Source organism: Heptranchias perlo, chromosome 26, assembly GCF_035084215.1.
Source record: "Heptranchias perlo isolate sHepPer1 chromosome 26, sHepPer1.hap1, whole genome shotgun sequence".
In the NCBI taxonomy this organism is placed as follows: domain Eukaryota; kingdom Metazoa; phylum Chordata; class Chondrichthyes; order Hexanchiformes; family Hexanchidae; genus Heptranchias; species Heptranchias perlo.
Genome location: NC_090350.1, coordinates 14,648,646 through 14,670,421, shown reverse-complemented (window position 1 = coordinate 14,670,421; position 21,776 = coordinate 14,648,646). Strand labels below are relative to the sequence as shown.

At 43.0% G+C, this 21,776-nt stretch overlaps 1 protein-coding gene across 1 annotated transcript in view; it reads left to right on the top strand.

Annotated features, from left to right (window-relative positions):
• The window catches only part of LOC137342515 (glutamate receptor ionotropic, kainate 3-like), a 363,766-nt gene that overhangs the window by 268,537 nt on the left and 73,453 nt on the right, over window positions 1-21,776 (top strand). The window contains exon 12 of the mRNA XM_068006438.1: window positions 18,113-18,231. Coding sequence (XP_067862539.1) covers window positions 18,113-18,231 — 119 coding nt within the window. The remainder of the gene's footprint in view (window positions 1-18,112; window positions 18,232-21,776) is intronic.

Below are 21,776 nucleotides of genomic sequence, written 5' to 3'. Positions count from 1 at the left end.
TTAGATACAATGCTCAGTATTTTTTTATTGATTTTATGCAGATGCTAGTTCTGGTTCTGACATTTATTTCCAAGTTAAATTTAGAAGTTTGAAATCAACTTTCGTTATTATTGTCATTTAGAATTAAATAGGAAGCAATTGTATTTTTGTCATGAATCTAAGTGCTGGATTAAAATGTGGAGGCTGGAAGCCGCTGATTACCATAGTTAGACGTGTGGACTGGAATTTTTCTCCTGGCTTAGCCACCACTGATCTTGTTAAATCTCCCAGTGTCACGCCCATTTAAATAATTTTGGTGGGATCCCAGCAAGATTCCCCCCTGCACAAGGGTGCCTGTATCTGGGATGGAGGATGGTTGGGGGGAAGGGGGTGGGGGGAGGTAGAAAGCTGTCTGCTGGACACAAGGGTGTGCCTGCAAGAGCATATTGGAGATTCTGACGAGGTGTGGGAATGCTCTGCAATTGATTACACTCCCTATGTGGGGCAGGTGGAATTTAAATTTTAAATATCCTCTCACCCACCGTAGCAACCCTGGGCACCAACTGCATTCCGACATTCCTTGTATCCCTCTTTGCTATGGCAGTAATGATGGAAAATGTGGCTCATGATGTCATCTTTTCATCACTGCCCGCTTTGATTACCTCTGCCCGTATTTGGGTGGAGAATCCTAGCAGTGGCAGGAACTGACGGAGAGTCAGCAGAATACCTCCCCGACTGATTTCCCACCCTAGCTCCTTCCAAAAATTGGGCTGAAAGGAAGGTCGGTGGTTCAGGGACATTGTTGGGACAGAGTAGAGGAGCTGTATTCCGCATGTGACCTGTGCTGTGGTTGACCCAGTAGTGCTTGATGCTGACACGAGGTGCATAACTGGAGAAGTGTCCTGTTCCTCAGCTCTGCCATCCTTCACTAGGATGACCCAATTTAAAAACTTGCTCATGACTTTAATGTAAACATTGACCACTAATTAAAAAAGCTGTTGTCTGAATTGTGTGTGGGGGTTTATTTTAACCTGACCGTGTCCAACTGCACCGATCGCTACCCAATGTTGGCCCATATGTTTCAAATCTGTCTTCAGAGTTGCCAACTTTTGCCAAGTCCAAAACCAAATGGGGCAGGAGAAGGGAAGGAGGTGAGGAGAAGGATCAGGCTTGAATTGTAATGTTTATTTTGCAACTGATGAAAATTGATTGAAAATATTAACAATGAGTGTCCTCATTTCATAAGACATAGAAACATTTTTTTTTAAATGGACTTCTTGTTTAAAAATTAGATTATTGGCCTCCACTTTCCATTTTAGACATTTGTAGCTGTCCACTCAAAAACTGAATGGATTGTAACCTTACCTGACGTTCTCAATTGACAATATTCATCCTTCTTGACATCAAAATAGTCTTGTAAAGGAAGTTAAAATAGTCTTAGAGATTCAAAGGTCAAGGGAAGTAAGCAATGAGTAATTTGAGACATGACATGAGGTAAGTGTAGCATTCTTGGGAGGAGCAGGTGACTTTGGACCTATGGTTTGCAAAGCTCTCCAACACTGGAGTTTGCCTCATGTCATGGGTCTGTTGTAGACTAATTGATAGAGATTGATTACTATGACTAGTCAACAACTCCATTATCATTGCATCATGCAACTACCAAGATGATAGAAGGTGAACTCGGTGGACCTTGGTTTTATTCCTCTAGCAATTCCTATGAATCATGGCTGCTCAATTTGTAGTCATGACATCTTAATTGTATTTTAACATTGCCCTCAGCAGTTAAGTTCCAGTCAAGCTGTTATGAATGAAGTGAATGGTTTCCTAGCAGATTATTCCAAATGTTATCTGTCTAGACTTTGATTTATAAAATCAGACTTGTTACTCTTTACAGCTAAAATGCAGACATTTCTTTTAAGAAGTAAAAAAAACTTGCATTCATACAGCCCCTTTCACTTCCTCAGGAAGTCCCAAAGCGCTTCACAGTCAATGAATTACTTTTGAAGTATGGTCACTGTTCTAATGTAGGGAAACTTTAATATACTGGGTAGTCCTTTCTCACCAGCATTCCAATGGGAGGTTAAAAATTCATCTTGTGTAGGGAAGGATTTATTTCACAAGAAACACCAACTGATTAAGTCATTATCCTGCTGAGATTGCTGGCAAGCTTGCTTGCGATTGTTTAAACTCACAGGGGCTACAGTTCAAAGAACGGGATCAGTGAACAGAATGAAAAGAGATGCCAAACGAATTAAGGATGTTAATGCTTTCCCTCTTTTTTTTTGTGAAACTTAAACCAGGTTTACAGACTAATGAGGGATAAAATACAACTTCAGAGTTACACAGCAAGTGGAATGAAAAATGCTCCTTTCTGTGCTGATATGGTGCGGTATCTTGGAAAGCTTATCCCACAGCCAATTCCACAATCCAGTTCACTCTGATTGAAGCCTCCATGGCTGAATGTACACTCTTAGAGTGTGTACAAGTAATACTATTTCCCTGTGACACTGCATGAGATAAATCCCACTGTCCTTCCTGTTCAATAATACTTCTTATCCACCAATTTTCTTGGCCCTTCCAAAGGCACTGGCTAATGGTGGAGCACAATTCCATTGATTCCAGCCACACTCTGGTACTTCCCCCAAATGGTCGTTCAGATATTGAGCTTTGCTTGGTTGCTCAACCACAGGGATCATATGCAATTTTAATTGCGTAGCGGCAGGGTGGCACTGGATAGGGATCATGAGACTCGCCTGGTTTTCCTCCATCCTAATTCAGGGTCACTGAGACAACCTAGTGCCTTACCTTTGCCTCAGTTGAGATCAGCTAACCCAGCACAGGTGAGGGAACTTACTGCTTTGTATGGCTCAGTACCAGATGAGGCAGTGAATTTACCAATTGAGCCATTGAGTGTTCTCTGCCCTATTAACATACACCTGCCACTAAATCAGATGAAAGCAGAAGAACGCAAGTAACACCTAGTACTGTTCAGTTTATATGCATTATACACTGCAGGGGATATTCCAAAGCATTAAACATTTTGGATATGATATGATATATTTGAAGTTTGTTCCAGAGGTTTGTGATCTCATTGCAAAACCTCAATGCTTGCTGCCACATATACAATATGTACAGCAGTGTAACTGTCTGATGAAAGATGGCAGATTATTTTACAGCAAGAGCATTAAGGTTCTCTTATCCTGTCAGGTTGTCTTTATAACCTGATATCAAAAGAATTAAAACTCTCAAGTGATGCAAAGCTGTGCAGCAAAATTCAGCAGGCGTGATAGCGTCAATCAAAATGAGAAAGTGTGAATACATTGGGCTCAGTGAGTAAATGCATCACCCAGTATGATACTAGGCCGTATAAATTAGCAAAGTCCCAAATACGATCTACAATCTTATTTTCCAGGGCACCAGTTGGATTTACAATTAGACTTCGCCTATGGGCTGGGCAGGGTGTGGGGGGGTGGGGGGTGGTGGAGTGGAGATGAGAGAATCAGTCAGGGTTCTGGCTCCTAATTAAGTCCTGGAGGAGAGAGCAACTTGATCTTAACTTAATTGTGGGACCAATACCCCCTGTATATTGCAGCTCAGGTTGCCAACAATAGCCCAGCTTTGGTGGCAGTGATATAATGGAAGTAAGATGCTCTATTGCCCCAGATGAGTGCAGAAGCACCTGAGGAGGTAGCAGTGCCCCAGCAAGTTTAACCAATTGGCACAAGCTACCACTTTTACTGGCATCACAAAGGACTGGTTGGAATCACAAAAAGCTCCCAATGGAACGTTCACACAACTGCCCATGCACTGATGTGTAATCATCTCTGTATCCAGCCCTGTAAATGGGGTGGATTTCACAGTACTGGGCACTCCTGGATGTTCCAGAACTCTTTCTACTTGCAATGTATCTGCAATATGAAGGGTGCACTTCTATAGTTAGGGTGTGTTCACACCTCAGGTTTAGTGTATGTGTGAAGTGCTAAGTCTGTAGAGTGTAAATCAGATGTCAAGGCCCAGGCTAACTTCAAGGTGAAGTGTAGTGAGACTCCCTTCTCCAGGGCAACTGCTTTATGGTGATGCTAGTATGTAGTGTGAATGACCCCTTAATATTAACAAATCCTGGAATTATCTCATTGATCCTGTTAACTCTGTGCCGCTGGAATAGTTTGCTATTTGGATGATAGTTAGAGCCTGTGCATTATACTGGAGGATAACTGATACCTGTAAGTGAATTACAAGGTACTAACCTGATCAGAAGGTTCAGAGGAGCTATAAAGTCCGAGAGAAGAGCACAAGCTGTCTATGTTTGTTATCTGAACCCAGAGATTGGATTACTCACAGAAATTCACTTACAGTATTTGTCATGGTTGATAGTATTTGCCATTGCTGTAGTCTGTTTATTTGATGTTGAGGTTTTTCTGATTTATTTGAAGATGACAGCATTGCATGACATAGTGCAGAGTACTGTCAAGTTTAGGATGTAGGGCATGAAGGTACATTGGGTCACAGTGATATTATATATACCCTCCTTCATACCATATGTGCACATGTAAAAATATATATACTGTTACATGTTCTTATCTAATACATATTACAGACATTACAGTTCGCCTGAATTGTGTTATATCAATGCTGTGTGTGACACAATCAACGGGCTCAGATAAGCCGTCCAAACCAAAGATCCATGTTGCACCAATCTATTAAGCCACTCAAATCCCAAGATCACAGCAGGTAGAGAGTAACAGAAATTGTGCAGTGTGTTACAACGATGTTGCATGTTAAGTGGTCGAAGCCCCACACTAGGAGCTGAGCACATGATCCCGGCTGACACTTCAGTGGTGCATTGTCGGATGTGCTGTTTTTCAGATGCGACATTAAATGGAGGTCACAGTTCAGGTGGAGATAAAAGACCCTGTGGCACTGTTCAAAGAGTAGTTGGGAGTTCTCTTGCCCTGGTCAGCATTCCACTCTCAACTAACATCACCACAGAAAGACTAACCAGTCAATCATCTCATAACCATGAAAGCTGCTGGTCTGTCGTGAAACCCAACTGGGAAGAGAACCTACCACCCCTACTTGGTCTGGCCTACACATCACTCCAGCCCCACATTATTTGGTTGACTCTTAATGCCCTTTGAAGTGATTTTGCAAGCCACTCAGTTGTAAAAAGAATTGCTAGAAGGTGGCCTGCCACTATCTTCTCAGGGGAACTAGGTATGCGCTATAAATGCAGTCTTGCTAGCATTGTCCATAACCCAAGGACATTTTTTTTTAAATGGTGGCATGGGGTCTTGCTTTGCATAAATTGGCTGCCATGTTTGCCTACATAACAACAGTGGTTACACTTCAAAAATAACTCATTGGTCATGAAGCTCTTTGGGACATCTTGAAGAGGTGATAAGATGCTACATAAATGCAAGTTCGTTCCTTCCTACACCTTGAGGGATTGAGATAGTGAAGCTCGAGGATTTACCAATGGTCTGTGAATCCAAAAATGTATTACTGTCTTAGAATATACTCCAGTTGGTGTTATTTTCTATAATTAGACTTAGCAATGATTTCCATTGTTTACAGTTCTCCATTTTTGTTTGCTGGCAAAGATGTTATCTTTTCTGATTTACCTCATTTTCACTCTGCTCTTATCCTTGCTGCTGTCCTGCACTATAAATCATTGTGGTGTTTACACAACAAATAGCAGTTAAAGCCTGAGTAAAGATTCCAGAGACTGTCCTCAAAAGCTAGACATACCTCAAAACTGTCACTTTCTCTCAAAGCTTCTTTTCTTATTGATAAACTTGGGTGAAGGGCTGGGGGCCCTTGCACACAACACCTCAAAGGCTGAGAAGAGAAGAGTAGAAGAGAAAGTGAGACAACTCAAAGTATTTGAAACCTTATTTACATTGGAAGTGGTTCTCTAACGTGTCTGTTCCTTCATTTATATTATGGCATGGATTTAGCAACAATAGTGTTGACTTTGCCAGTCTATCTTGATATTCACTGATGTCAGAGAAAGATCTATGCAGGGCACCAACTCCAAAGGCTTCAGATCTAAAATGGTTGAAATAGCCGTAATTTGGGTTAGAGAGGCTAGGCAAAGCCCCCTGCCAATGGTATAACCACTGCTGCCAATGACACTACCATCACTATCCTGAATTTATAGTAATTGGATGAGAGAATGAGACAGAGGTTGCCGACGAGAGCGTGAAAAAGAAAGAGAATATGAAAAGTTTCTGGCAATCACCCATTTCGCAGGATGCTAAAACATCTTGTCGGACATACAAAGGCATATTCTGATTGGCATTTTAAAAATCATTATTTTTGCTGCAAGTTTTGATGATCGATTTGGTGAAGTGATGAATCAAGGACATGCAGTCTGTTGTCTACCTGTACACCCAAGTCTTTACAGAGTTAATAAATCAATCGTCGAGGCGATTTCTTTGGCAAAATGTTAGGATGAACTGTATAAATTGATTCCGTTTTGTTTGAAGTGAGATGGTTATTATCAAGGGGTTCATTTTAATCTAACCCACCTGGCGGGAAACTGTTTGGGTTGGGTCGGCCAGCTGTTGTACACCCTAGTCAATTTTACTTTCTGTTGACTTCAATGAAATGTAAAATCAGGCGGGGTTTAAAACGGGCGGCTGATCCGTTCCCGTCCATTTTCTGCCCGACGGGTTAGGCTAATATTTCCCCTCCCCACAAACCTCTGAGTAAGTGACTTTGCATCTTCAATACCTTCTCAATAGTTCAGTGGATTTGCAAGGGTAAACTAGGACTGTGTCTCCAGTGTAGAAAGAGATCCTTCCACTCTTTGTTCCCCTTCAAATGATGGTGGCACAGATTATAGTCTAAAAATTAAAGCATGCTGAGAGCTTCCAGGGAAATAGGCATTGACCAGAATGATTCTGTGCTGACGGTCACATATCCTGTCCACATTGAATGTAAATAAAATCCTTATTGGGCCACGTGGAGCACAGCACTGCGTACGGGGGCCTGAATGGCCACATCGGTGCGGTCAGAGATCCCCTGGACTCTGGGAAAGCCAGCAATTCTGTAGAATTGTGTTGCAGTCTCACCTTACTGCTGTCAGTCAGTGGTGAAAGTGATGAAATTATTGTCTCTGCTGAATAATGCATTCGTGATACATCAGCGGGCAGCAAACTGTCTGACACTGGATTTATCCCCAATGCTAGCTGGAAGAACCACAACGCATCAAAATTGAGGGCCATACTGACTTTGATGGCCACTTGCATATGGATGTTACTTTTTCTCATTATTTCTTCTTGAGATGTGGGTGATGCTGGCAATCTTACATTTATTGCCCATTCCAAGATGTCCTGAGAAGGTGATGGTAGGACCTTCTCCTTGAACTGTTGCAGTCCTTGTTCTGTTCTGTGATGGCTGCCAAAGCCTCCCTTCTAAGCTGACTATGCCTGGTCCAGGAGACCCATTGTGCAGCTGATTGGTGGGAGGCGAGAGCATGCTGCACATACCACCTGACCTGATGTATCACAGGTAGTCACTTCCTGTTTTTGCTGGTCCTCTTCTGCATGAAAACTCCAGCTTTATTAATCTCATCTGTCTTTTACAACAACAACAACTTTCATTCATCCCATCAGGTACAGTACCATAATGGTTATGTTACTGGACTAATAATCCGAAGGCCTGGACTAATAATCCGGAGTCATGTGTTAAATCCTACCACGGCAGCTGGGGAATTTAAATTCAGTTAATTAAATAAAATCTGGAATAAAAAGCTAGTATCAGTAATGGTGACCATGAAACTACCGGATTGTCATAAAAACCCATCTGGTTCACTAATGTCCTTATCCGGTCTTGCCTATATGTGACTCCAGACCCACAGCAATGTGGTTGATTCTTAACTGCCCTCTGAAATGGCCTTGCAAGTCCCTCAGTTGTACAATCCAGCTACAAAAAGTCATAACAAGAATAAAACTGGACGGACCACCCGGCATCGGACCACTAGTCACCGGACACGACAAAGGCAAATCAAGCCCAGTCGACCCTGCAAAGTCCTCCTCACTAACATCTGGGGGCTTGTGCCAAAATTGGGAGGGCTGTCCCACAGACTAGTCAAGCAACAGCCTGACATAGCCATACTCACAGAATCAAACCTTTCAGCCAATGTCCCAGACTCTTCCATCACCATCCCTGGGTACGTCCTGTCCCACCGGCAGGACAGACCAACCAGAGGTGGCGGCACAGTGGTATACAGTCAGGAAGGAGTGGCCCTTGGAGTCCTCAACCTTGACTCCAGACCTCTTGAAATCTCATGGCATCAGGTCAAATATGGGCAAGGAAACCTCCTGCTGATTACCACCTACCGTCCTCCCTCAGCTGATGAATCAGTCCTCCTCCATGTTGAGCACCACTTGGAGGAAGCAGTGAGGGTAGCAAGGGCACAGAATGTACTCTGGGTGGAGGACTTCAATGTCCATCACCAAAAGTGGCTCGGTAGCACCACTTCTGACCGAGCTGGCTGAGTGCTGAAGGACATAGCTGCCAGACTGGGCCTGCGGCAGGTGGTGAGAGAACCAACATGAGAGGAAAAACCTACTTGAACTCGTCCTCACCAATCTACCTGCTGCAGATGCATCTGTCCATAACAGTATTGGTAGGAGAGACCACCATACAGTCCTTGTGGAGATGAAATCCTGACTTCACACTGAGGACACTGTCCAACGTGTTGTGTGGCACTACCACCGTGCTAATTAGGATAGATTCAGAACAGATCTAGCAGCTCAAAACTGGGCATCCATGAGGCACTGTGGGCCATAAGCAGCAACAGAATTGTATTCCAGCACAATCTGTAACCTCATGGCCCGGCTTATTCTCACTCTATCATTACCATCAAGCCAGGAGATCAACCCTGGCTCAATGAGGAGTGTAGAAGAGCATGCCAGGAGCAGCACCAGGCGTACCTAAAAATGAAGTGCCAACCTGGTGAAGCTACAACACAGGACTACATGCATGCTAAACAGCGGAAGCAGCATGCTATAGACAGAGCTAAGTGATCCCACAACCAATGGATCAGATCAAGGCTCTGCAGTCCTGCCACATTTAGTCGTGAACGGTGATGGACAAATAAACAACTAACATGGAGGAGGAGGCTCCATGAACATCCCCATCCTTAATGATGGCTGAGCCCAGCATTTGAGTGCAAAATACAAGGCTGAAGCGTTTGCAGCCAGAAGTGCCGAGTGGATGATCCATCTCGGCCTCCTCCCAAGATCCCCACCATCACAGAAGCCAGTCTTCAGCCAATTCGATTCACTCCACGTGATATCAAGAAAAGGCTGAGTGCACTGGATGCAACAAAGGCTATGGGCCCAGACAAAATTCCAGCTGTAGTGCTGAAGACTTGTGCTCCGGATCTAGCCGTGCCTCCAGCCAAACTGTTCCAATACAGCTACAACACTGGCATCCACCTGACAATGTGGAAAATTGCCCAGGTGTGTCCTGTCCACAAAAAGTAGGACAAATCCAATCCAGCCAAATACCGCCCCATCAGTCGACTCTCAATCATCAGCAAAGTGATGGAAGGTGTCGCCGACAGTGCTATCAAGCGGCACTTACTCACCAATAATCTACTCATCGATGCTCAGTTTGGGTTCCGCCAGGACCACTCAGCTCCAGGCCTCATTACATCCTTGGTCCAAACATGGACAAAAGAGCTGAATTCCAGAGGTGAGGTGAGAGTGACTGCCCTTAACATCAAGGCAGTATTTGACCAAGTATGGCATCAAGGAGCCCGAGTAAAATTGAAGTCAATGGGAATCGGGGGAAAACTCTCCAGTGGCTGGAGTCATACCTAGCACAAAAGAAGATGGTAGTGGTTGTTGAAGGCCAATCATCTCAGCCCCAGGACATTGCTGCAGGAGTTCCTCAGCGCAGTGTCCTAGGCCCAACCATCTTCAGCTGCTTCATCAATGACTTTCCCTCCAACATAAGGTCAGAAGTGGGAATGTTCGCTGATGATTGCACACTGATCAATTCCAGTCACAACCCCTCAGATAATGAAGCAGTCTGTGCCCGCATGCAGCAAGACCTGGACAACATCCAGGCTTGGGATCATAAGTGGCAAGTAACATTCGCACCAGACAAGTACCGAGCGATGACCATCTCCAACAAGAGGGAGTCTAACCACCTCCCCTTGACATTCAACGGCATTACCATCGCAGAATCTCCTACCATCAACATCCTGGGAGTCACCATTGACCAAAAACTTAACTGGACCAGCCACATAAATACTGGGGCGACAAGAGCAGGTCAGAGGCTGGGTATTCTGCGGCGATTGACTCACCTCCTGACTCCCCAAAGCCTTTCCACCATCTACAAGGCACAAGTCAGAGGTGTGATGGAATACTCTCCACTTGCCTGGATGAGTGCAGCTCCAACAACACTCAAGAAGCTTGACACCATTGAGGACGAAGCAGCCTGCTTGATTGGCATCTCATCCACCACCCTAAACATTCACTCCCTCCACCAGCAGCGCACCGTGGCTGCAGCATGTACCATCTACAAGATGCACTGCAGCAACTCGCCAAGGCTTCTTCAACAGCTGCTCTCAAACCCGCGACCTCGACCACCTAGAAGGACAAGGGCAACAGGCGCATGGGAACAACACCACGTGCATGTTCCCCTCCAAGTCACACACCATCCTGACTTGGAAATATATCGCCATTCCTTCATCGTCACTGGGTCAAAATCCTGGAACTCCCTACCTAACAGCACTGTGGGAGAACCTTCACCACACGGACTGCAGCGGTTCAAGATGGTGGCTCACCACCACCTTCTAAAGGACAATTAGAGATAGGCAATAATTGTTGGCCATGCTAGCAACGCCCACATCCCATGAATGAATAAAAAAAAATTATATAGTGCCTTTAACATAGTAAAATGTCCCAAGGCACTTCACAGGAGCATTATCAAACAAAATTTGACACCGAGCCACATTAGGAGATATTAGGACATGTGACAGTAAAAAAGGTAGGTGAAAAACAAATAGGGCCATAATGTAAAATAATACTAAAAAGACAAGTCTAAAGGCATTGTATCTTAATGCGCAGAGCATTCGCAATAAAGTAGATGAATTAACAGCACAGGTAGATATTAATGGGTATGATATCATTGTGATTACGGAGACATGGCTGCAGGGTGACCAAGGATGGAAACTGAACATCCAGGGGTATTCAATATTTCGGAAGGACAGGCAAAAAGGGAAAGGAGGTGGGGTAGCGTTGCTAGTAAAGGAGGAAATCAATGCAATAGTGAGGAAGGATATTGGCACGGAAAATCACGATGTGGAATCTGTATGGGTGGAGCTAAGAAACACCGAGGGGCAGAAAACGTTGGTGGGGGTTGTCTATAGGCCCCCAAACAGTAGTGGAGATGTAGGGGAGGCATTAAACAGGAAATCAGAGACGCATGCAAGAAGGGTACAACTATAATTATGGGAGACTTTAATTTACATATAGATTGGTCAAACCAAATTAGCAATAATACTGTGGGGGAGGAATTCCTGGAGTGTGTACGTGATGAATTTCTAGACCAATACGTTGAGGAACCAACTAGACAACAGGCGATCCTAGACTGGGTATTGTGCAATGAGAAAGGATTAATTAGCAATCTTGTTGTGCAGGGTCCCTTAGGGAAGAGCGACCATAACATGATAGAACTCCTCATTAAAGATGGAGAGTGAAGTAGTCGAATCCAAAACTAGGGTCCTGAATCTAAATAAAGGAAATTACGAAAGTATCAGGTGTGAGTTGGCTATGATAGATTGGGGAACTTTACTAAAAGGGATGACGGTGGATAGGCAATGGCTAATATTTAAAGAACCTGTGCAGGAATTACAACAATTATTCATTCCTGTCTGGCTCAAAAATTAAACAGGAAAGGTGGCTCAACTGTACCGTACAAAAGAAATTAGGGATAGTATTAGATCCAAAGAGGAGACATTTAAATTGCCAGAAAAAGCAGCAAGCCTGAGGAATGGGAGCAGTTTATAATTCAGCAAAGGAGAACAAAGAGATTGATTAAGAGGGGAAAATAGAGTATGAGAGTAAACTAGCAGGGAACATAAAAACTGTCTGTAAAAGCTTCTATAAATATGTCAAGAGAAAAAGATTAGTGAAGACAGATGTAGATCCCTTACAGTCAGAAATGGGGGAAATTATAATGGGGAACAAAGAAATGGCAGAACAATTGAACACATACTTTGGTTCTGTCTTCACAAGGGAGGACACAAATAACCTCCTGGAAATGTTAGGGAACCAAGGGTCTAGTGAGAGGGAGGAACTGAAGGAAATCAATATTAGTAAAAAAAAGTGCTCGGGAAATTAATGGGGCTAAAGGCTGACAAATCCCCAGGGCATGATAATCGACATCCCAGAGTACTAAAGGAAGTGGCCCTAGAAATAATGGATGCATTGGTGATCATTTTCCAAAATTCTGTAGACTCTGGAACAGTTCCTGCAGATTGGAGGGTGGCAAATGTAAACCCACTATTTAAAAAAGGAGGGAGAGAAAAAACAGGGAATTACTTGGAAGGCATTAAAGGGATTGGACAAAGTCAGAATGGGTTTATGAAAGGGAAATCATGCTTAACAAATCTACTGGAGTTTTTTGAGGATGTAACTAGTAGAACAGATAGGGGAGAACCAGTGGATGTGGTGTACTTGGATTTTCAGAAGGCTTTTGATAAGGTCCCACACAAGAGGTTAGTGTGAAAAATTAAAGCACATGGGATTGGGGGAGAACATACTGGCATGGACTGAGAATTGGTTGACAGACAGGAAACAGAGAGTAGGAATAAACAGGTCTTTTTCCGGGTGGCAGGCAGTGACTAGTGAGGTACCGCAGGGATCAGTGCTTGGGCCCCAGCTATTCACAATATATATCAATGATTTGGATGAGGGAACGGAATGTAACATTTCCAAGTTTGCAGACGACACAAAGCTGGGGTGGAATGTGAGCTGTGAGGAGGATGCAAAGAGGCTCCAATGTGATTTAGACAAGTTGGGTGAGTGGGCAAGAACATGGCAGATGCAGTATACGTGGCTAAACATGAGGTTATCCACTTTGGTTGTAAAAACAGAAAGGCAGATTATTATCTGAATAGTGACAGGTTGGGAAAAGGGGAGGTGCAACGAGACCTGGATGTCCTTGTACACCAGTCACTGAAAGCGAGCATTCAGGTGCAGCAAGCAGTTAGGAAGGCGAATGGTATGTTGGCGTTCATTGCAAGAGGATTTGAGTACAGGAACAGGGATGTCTTACTACAGTTATACAGGGCCTTGGTGAGACCACATCTGGAGTATTGTGTGCAGTTTTGGTCTCCTTATCTGAGGAAGGATGTCCTTGCCATGGAGTGAGTGCAACAAAGGTTTACCAGACTGATTCCTGGGATGGCAGGACTGACGTATGAGGAGAGATTGGGTCGACTAGGCCTATGTTCACTAGAGTTTAGAAGAATGAGAGGTGATCTCATCGAAACATCTAACAATCTAACAGGAATAGACAGACTAGATGCAGGGAGGAAGTTCCCGATGGCTGGGGAGTCCAGAACCAGGGGTCACAGTCTCAGGATACGGGGTATGCCATTTGGAACCGAGATGAGGAGAAATTTCTTCACTCAGAGGGTGGTGAACCTGTGGAATTCTCTACCACAGTAGGCAGTGGAGGCCAAGTCATGAGATGTATTCAAGAAGGAGATAGATATATTTCTTAATGCTAAAGGGATCAAGGGATATGGGGAAAAAGCGGGAACAGGGTACTGAGTTAGACGATCAGCCATGATCATTTTGAATGGCGGAGCAGGCCCGAAGGGCCGAATGGCCTTGTCTTGCTCCTATTTTCTATGTTTCTATGTTTTTAAGGAGCGTCTTAAAGGAGGAGATAGAGGTAGACATGCGGAGAGGTTTAGGGAGGGAATTCCAGAGCTTGGGACCTAGGCAGCTGAAGGTATGGCTACCAATGGTGGAGCAATTAAAATCGGGCATGCACAAGAAGCAAGAATTGGAGGAGCGCAGAGATCTCGGAGGATTGTAAAGCTGGAGGAGGTTGCAGAGACAGGGAGGGGTGAGGCCATGGAGGGATTTGAAAACAAGGATGAGAATTTTAAATTGAGGCGTTCCTGGACCGGGACCCAATGTAGGCCAGCGAGCACAGGGGTGATGGGTGAATGGGACTTGATGTGAGTTCAGGTACGGGCAACAGAGTTTTGGATGAACTCAAGTTTATGAAGGGTGGGAGAAGTGAGGCCAGCCAGGAGATCATTGGAATAGTCGAGTCTTGAGGTAACAAAGGCATGGATGAGGGTTTCAGCAGTAGATGAGCTGAGGCAATGGTGGTCTTGGTGATGGAGCGGATACCTATTCCATCTCAGCAAGATTAGCGCAGCACATTAGTGCAGCAATGCAAGCCAAGCCACCCACCCACCATGACTCAGTGCCTGATCTGACCCTTTAATTGCCTTACGACGTAATTTGAGTGCATACCATATCGTACCACAGCCATTTGGAAAATGTGTGTTAAGTGACCTCTGTACCACACTCCTGACATTTCTATCGCCTAATGCTCAACTGTAAAACATTACACAGACAACAATTTCTTGGCTTTGGTCTTGTTGCTTATGGCAGTGTTGAATAGGACGTTCTCTGTAAGCGCAGGGAGGAAAATAAAAACTAAACCCTTCCAATTCCTGTCCATCATCAAGAACCTTTCACTGAATTCAAAGAGCACTGATAGACTCTAGCCTACACCTGCCTAGATATAAACAAAAAGGAGGGGGTTGTAAATTGCCATCTCCATTGCACTATTGTCACAGTGAATTAACAATACACCCACTCAGTGCTGTCAGTCAAACAGTGCACAGTGAATAGAGTGAAAGACTCTGCATGTATCCTACAGCAATCTTGCAACAGCAATTAGCTCTTCGGAGTCAATTTAAACTCCAAATTGGAAAAAAAGGAGATAAATGATTCAAAAAATTGTAAAGGATTCCAAGTTGCGGCTTCATTCAGATGCTGTAATACAAATAGCTAAGATACAAAGTGCTTTAAATGCCCTCCCTTTTATTCGCCTTTTAAAGTTTCAGTTTAATGTTACTTAATCCATATAAAAGACATGTTATTGTTGAACATTCATCAACCTTGAGTTTCAACAGTCATAGTGAGAGCAGTTTTGCAGAGAAGGTAGAGATAGATGAATTTGGACTGAACCAGGAGTCTCAAATGACAGAGTGGTTAGGATAGGGAACTTGCTACCACATGGAGTGGTTGTGGCGAATAGCATAGATACATTTAATGGGGAAGCTAGATAAGTACATGAGGGAGAAAGGAATAGAAGGATATGCTGATAGGGTTAGATGAAGTAGGGTGGGAGGAAGCTCGTGTGGAGCATAAACACTAGCATAGACCTGTTGGGCCGAATGGCCTGTTTCTGTGCTGTAAATTCCATGTCATGAATTTGGTGATTCAGATTAAATTACAATGTCCCTGTAATATCATTAGGTTCAAGCACACTATCCAGTCTCTGGTCTCTCCTTTTCCTCTCTACATCCCTCTCGCCTCCACACACGCTTTCTTGGCTCAGAACAAGGTCTCACACAGTTCTTCACAAATCAACCAAGCAGTTTCCAGCCAGCAATTATATTCTTACATTTAGATTCTCTTTGGTCAGTTTTTATGCTTGTCAAGATGAGGGATGTCAGCACTGGGGAATGGGAATAAATTGGCCACCTAGTGCAGTGTTCTTCCAATAGCAAGAATTAGATGCAGAGTAAAATTCTCTCAGCACAAAGCAAGAGAAACAACCCTACAAACCATGGCCTGTGAGCTCACTCATCCCCAATCTGGTGGGTGGATAGGTGGTTCATTGTAGGCAAGATCCTTTACGACTACTAAGTTTCTTGGTCATATTATTTGTCACAAATGAAGCCATGTTTCCCACGCCATGATCATAGTGCTCTATGTGTGATATCCCTTACTGTTCCCTTGAATGAGGACCCACACTTGTTAAAAGCCCAGGATGCATAGGCTTGCTTTGGGAGGCTGCCAAGTTGCGCATAAAGCAATTTTCCATGGATCAGGAGAGAACATTTCTTTAGAGCATGTGAATAATGTCACGCACTGGATGGTCCAAGTGAACGAAAAATATCAGTTTTGAGCTGCATTTTTTAAAATACAGGAATAAAAATTAAATGAACTTTGCTCATAACAGGGAGACAGTGAAATAACAAGTTTTGATTGGGTCCTTCAAAATAAATAAATATTGTTGTCCTCACTCACTTCTTATAGATGAATAAATAGATGTGTTACCCTTATGTACACAATTACCTAAATAAATGAAGCTGTGCCTGTCTCAAGGGGGAGGGACCTGGAGCATGAGGGAGGGGTTCTGGTTTCAAAGTGAGGGTCAAGAAATGTATAATTTAAACAAATGATTAAACTAATTTGCACCTTTTCTTCCTTATCAATATCTGTGGCAATAGTACTTTCTGTTACAAAATGGTTCTGCTTAAATAAACACATTTTAAGTCAGGCTCTTTATTCAGAACCTCCCTTCAAACTTGTATAATGATACAGTTCTTCTAAGGGATAGTGCTCACGTATTACAAAATGTGTAATTTTTTCATGTTATTATGTTAGAAACCTTATTTCAAGCCTACAATCAGCGGGACGGAGGAAAAATGGTCGATTAAAAAAAATCAAGAAATATTTTGAAGGGTTGTATGTGTTTGTTTAGTTTATTTTCACCTTTCTAGGAAATGTTCAAATGGCTAAATTATAATTAATAATTCTGAATCACAGTGATTAAATATGTTTATACCAAATCAAGTGAAATAAATGTGAATTGAGTCGATGCAAATTTGAATGTGAGCCAATGAGTAGCCAGTGCGACACACAAATTTACCTATTGTGGGTGTGATGCTGGAGGTTTGATGGATAGGAAGTGGATGCTAGTTATACCATTTTTCTAACAGATAGATAAATACACATATATACTAAGAGTTTTTATTTACATAATTGGACAATGACAGCATCCACTTTTTGTTTACTATTCCAGGGACACAAAAAGAGAAACAGTGACAAGGTGACAGAGACTGTCCCCTTACGTTTATCTCCCCATCGTACTTTACGACCCTAGGGATCTCCCTCTCAAATGCTGACAGATCTTGTGCCTTTTCTGTGCTGACAGACCCCAGGAATTCCTCAGTTTTAGCCAGCCTGCAGGTTCCTCTTCCATAGTACACCCAAACCCAACTATCTTTCTGTGTATCCTGGAGTCTAAAAAAAAGATAAGAATGTACTGAATGCTGAGGCAAAAGAAAATAATAATAACACAATCATAATCACTGATTTACATTCTTTTTTTCTGAAAAGCAGACAACATTGTGGAATTTGATTATGAAAATACTGGTAAAAATAAGAGAATAATGATTAGGTTACTTAAAATGCAATTTCATTTATTTGCCCGCTGTAAATCAGTGGTTTTGATATTTCGATGTGCGTTACATGACATAACCCCCTGTTCTTACAAAACAGCGTGCCTCCCTCTCACTGTGAGCAATACCACGGGAGATCTGCTGGTAATATAATAAAAGCACACATATCGTTGTCCATCGTGTCACTTCCTGTGTCACACTAGAGAGTGGTTAGAATGTGGAACTTGCTCCCACAAGGAGTAGTTGAGGTGACTGGCATAGATGCATTTAAGGGGAAGTTAGATAAGTACATGAGGGAGAAAGGAACAGAAGAATATGCTGATAGGGTGAGATGAAGTAGGGTGGAAGGAGGCTCGTGTGGAGCATAAACTGGCATAGACCAGTTGGGCCGAATGGCCTGTTTCTGTGCTGTAAATTTTACGTAATTCTATGTAAGTTTCTTCTCGTAGGTAAACTAGTTGTAGTTGATTTGCTGATATACAAATCTTTTCATTTTCATAAAAGTGAAAAGAAAAGTCTCCACCGAAAATGTTAACCAGTCTTTTCTCTCAGATGTTGACAGACCTGCCCTGAAGTTATAACGTTTTCTGTTTTTATTCAGATTTTCACACTATGCAGATTTCCTTTTCGGTGTTTGTTTACTCTTTCTACCTTCCCTTACAGGTTTAGCCCCTATGAATGGTATGATGCTCATCCATGCAACCCTGGATCTGATGTCGTAGAAAACAACTTCACCCTATTGAATAGCTTCTGGTTTGGAGTAGGAGCTCTCATGCAACAAGGTGAGATATTTTTCACTCATTGCTTCTTTCTCTTTCTCTCTCTTGTCTCCTGGAAGGGAGGAGGAATCCCACTGGTCCAGGAGCTGCAATCTGCTTCTAATAAGACAGGATTTATAGCTCAGCCGCTCAAAGGTAAGTAGAAGGTGTTCCATAATGTTGAAGTGCCCAAGCCCTGCCGCTTTCAGCTAATGAATCAGGCACATGGCCAACAAAGCAGCTGCTACTGGAAACCAGAGTACCAGAACAACACAGAACTGAATAGTCCTGAACACTCACCATCAGATCTTGTGCCAGCGTACATGGAGCAATAAAATTAAATCTCTGCTTTATGTAAGAACATTGGAAAGCATTGAAAAAGAAAATATTGTTCACTCCATCAAGCCAGCTCTCCTTCCACTCACTGTGTACACGTGGATTTTATTCCACCTACTTGATATCAAAGAGGGAAACTCTGCATAAGTAGTTTCAAAGAGCTGGTACAGGCACGATGGGCTGAATGGCCTCCTCCTGTGCTGTATGATTCTATGAACTACTCCCTAATTCTCAGGTAGTTCAGTCACATTCCATCCTCATAGCTCCATTGTTCCATCCTCATATCTCCACAACATGTCCCTACTCTGCAGAAAAAAAACACAATTGAACGATCCACCTCACAGATATTCTTTCATCAAAAATTGACATCTGTCTGAAATAATATTCAGATCTGTGTTTGTGCTTAAGAACCAAACTGGGACAGTCAGATTTATTTCAACGGTAGGGGAACTGCAATCCCCTACCATGAACCAGTATCATTTCATATATTGATTCAATGTAGATGGAGGACAATCATTACACCTGGCTCTGTCCCCAAATTAAAACTAAATTCTTTTAAAATTAATAAAGAGCATTCACAGTGCAAGACGAGCACAGGAGTTTCATCCAGCTGCTCCTTGACATGGTTCCTCTTCGCCTGAATTAACAGTGAGAAAAATAGAAGCGAGGTGCACTTGTTACCATAAGAAATATTATGTAGCTAATTGAAGGATTTTCACTAATTATATTTACCAGAGAGAATTATGTTTCTGGTCCATCCATTTTAGGAGTGTCAAAATTCAAAACCACAACAATTTTTTAAATTTTAAAATGAGGGAATGTTTTAGTGGCACTAGAATTTCCCTGTCTTTTCCTGAATACTTTGACTCCTTTTTTGGTATGATTCCATGGGCGTTGGACACCTTACAGAAATGGCCATTATTCACATGGGTTTTTAGGTAGTAGATATTTCAGGCTAGTAGACGACCAGAGGCATGACCAAAATGTCTAGACATGTGTGGGCTGGATGGTGATCAGGTGTCCAACTCTGGTCTGTGCTGAGTTTGTTCCCCTTAGTCAGGGCAGCAGTGGAGTGCTAGACTTGGCTCACAGTTAATGGGGGTGTGGATTGTGGAAGGGCAGGAGGGGTGGGGCAGTTGGGTGGTGGGGTATGATCACAGCATGAAGAAGGGGGTGGTTAAACTCAATTTCTGCAACAACCAGCCAAGCAACCTCTACTGCCACAGCACCATGTTGCCATGGCAAATTTGCACAGCAGCAATGATTATGTTTGTTGCAGCACCAACACTTTAAAAGCGTTAAAAAAAAAATCTTAGATTCTACTCAGGCAGAGATCAGAAATGAGCCGGGGCAGAGATGAGGGCCTTTTATATTACAGTTCAGATCTTGGGAGAGCTCTTTTAGAGTGCTACCTCCCTGAATTTAAAGTCTGTCAGGGCCCCCTTCACAAATCTAGGGGAAACAAACACACAATGGCCAGTGTCCATACGCAAAGTAATAGCATCATGATGTCATCAACCAGTGACATAGAATGCAAAATGTACACATCATGACGTGACATCTCAGAGGAGAGCTGTGCCACTGCTGCAGCACATTTACTAGTCATAGTTAAAATAGCAACAGGCACCAAGAGCCCGGAACAACCCAGTGTACCTTGTTAACTGTATGATTTATATCAATTAGTGTTAATTGTATTCAGGTGGTGGATATCAATTGGGGCTCTCGTGTAACCTTTTTATAGGAGAGCTCATCTAGGGTGTGGGGCATTTATAAGGGGAATCTCTGTAAATAAATGCTTAGAAGGAACTAAAAACCAAGCTCTAGTATTCTGTCTTTCACCACATGGCTATCCAATTTTAACATACCTGGCCGCTGGTCTAAAAATATCCAGCAGTTTTATCTTCACTGGCTGTCGGCTGCAGGAGACTCATGTTAGGAGTGTTAGCAGCTGAATAATATCAAGGCAGATACAGACTGATACAATCACTCCTGTCACTGATTGCGTCTTGCACATTCTTCCTTTATATAATAGGGTGAAGTGCCTTTCAAGCCCCTTTACCTTCATGGCCTCAGAGGCAGATTAACACAGTAAAAGACATATGTGTTTTAATGGATAGGTGGAGCGTAGGGAGTTGTCTCCAGGGAACGGAGAAGCCCTGAATGTTCTTGGTGTCCAAGGCCCCAAGAATTCTTAATCCAGCTCTGCATGACCTCACCCTTTGAATAAGAAAAACAACTGGTCTTCAAAAGAAGCAATTATTTCATAACAGATTTTGACAACAATGTTGGTGATTTTTTGTGCTCATGAGGTGAGAAATGCTTTTGCTGGAGAATGGAACACTATATTGTTTTTGTACTCAGCATTGGCATAAAGTTCTTGCAGGTCAAATACAGCAGAGGGCAGGTTATGGATACAATGCATCTACAGGTCGCAGGTATCCAGGAAGTGTGATATGTAGTCCTCAGACTCAAGTTATACTGCTGACGACAAGTGACACTGATCTCAATGATGGGGGAGTTCTGTGCATGCACGTTTGGGCACATGCAACGTGCAGAGCTCCATCTCCTGGGTAGCTAGTTTTTGACATTAAGACAGCACGGGCAAGAGTGGTTTGCTTCTCATAGCCATAAAGAAGAATGAGATATAAAGTATCTAGGATATTACTTTCAAAAAGTGGTTTTGCACCAGGCTGAAGTTATACTGCACCCGATGTGAGCTCCAACCTGGGGGAGGCCTCACAGCACTTGTTTTGACTCTGCTCTATTAACGTGCCCCATAGAAGGGCCCCCTGACTGCAGCTGCATAACATTTTCATTTCCCATGCCCAAACACCCTTGTGCCATCATTGATTGCTGAATTTAATACCAAATGAGAGCACGTTACAGACGGGTTTCTGCTGCAGATCCTTGCCCCTTGGTAAGCAGATTTTCAGCTTCCAAACTCTTTTCAAAAAGAAAAAGAAAGACTTGTATTTATGGAGCACTTTTCACGACCTCAGGACGTCCCAAAGAACTTTACAGCCAATGAAGCACTTTGGAAGTGTAGTCACTGTTGTAAAGTAGAAAATGCCAATTTTGCACACAGCATGATCCCACAAACAGCAATGTGATAATCACCAGATAATCTGTTTTTTTCAGTGCTGTTGGTTGAAGGATAAATATTGGCCAGGGCACCAGGGAGAACTCCCCTGCTCTTATTCAAAATAGTGCCACAGGATCTTTTACGTCCACCT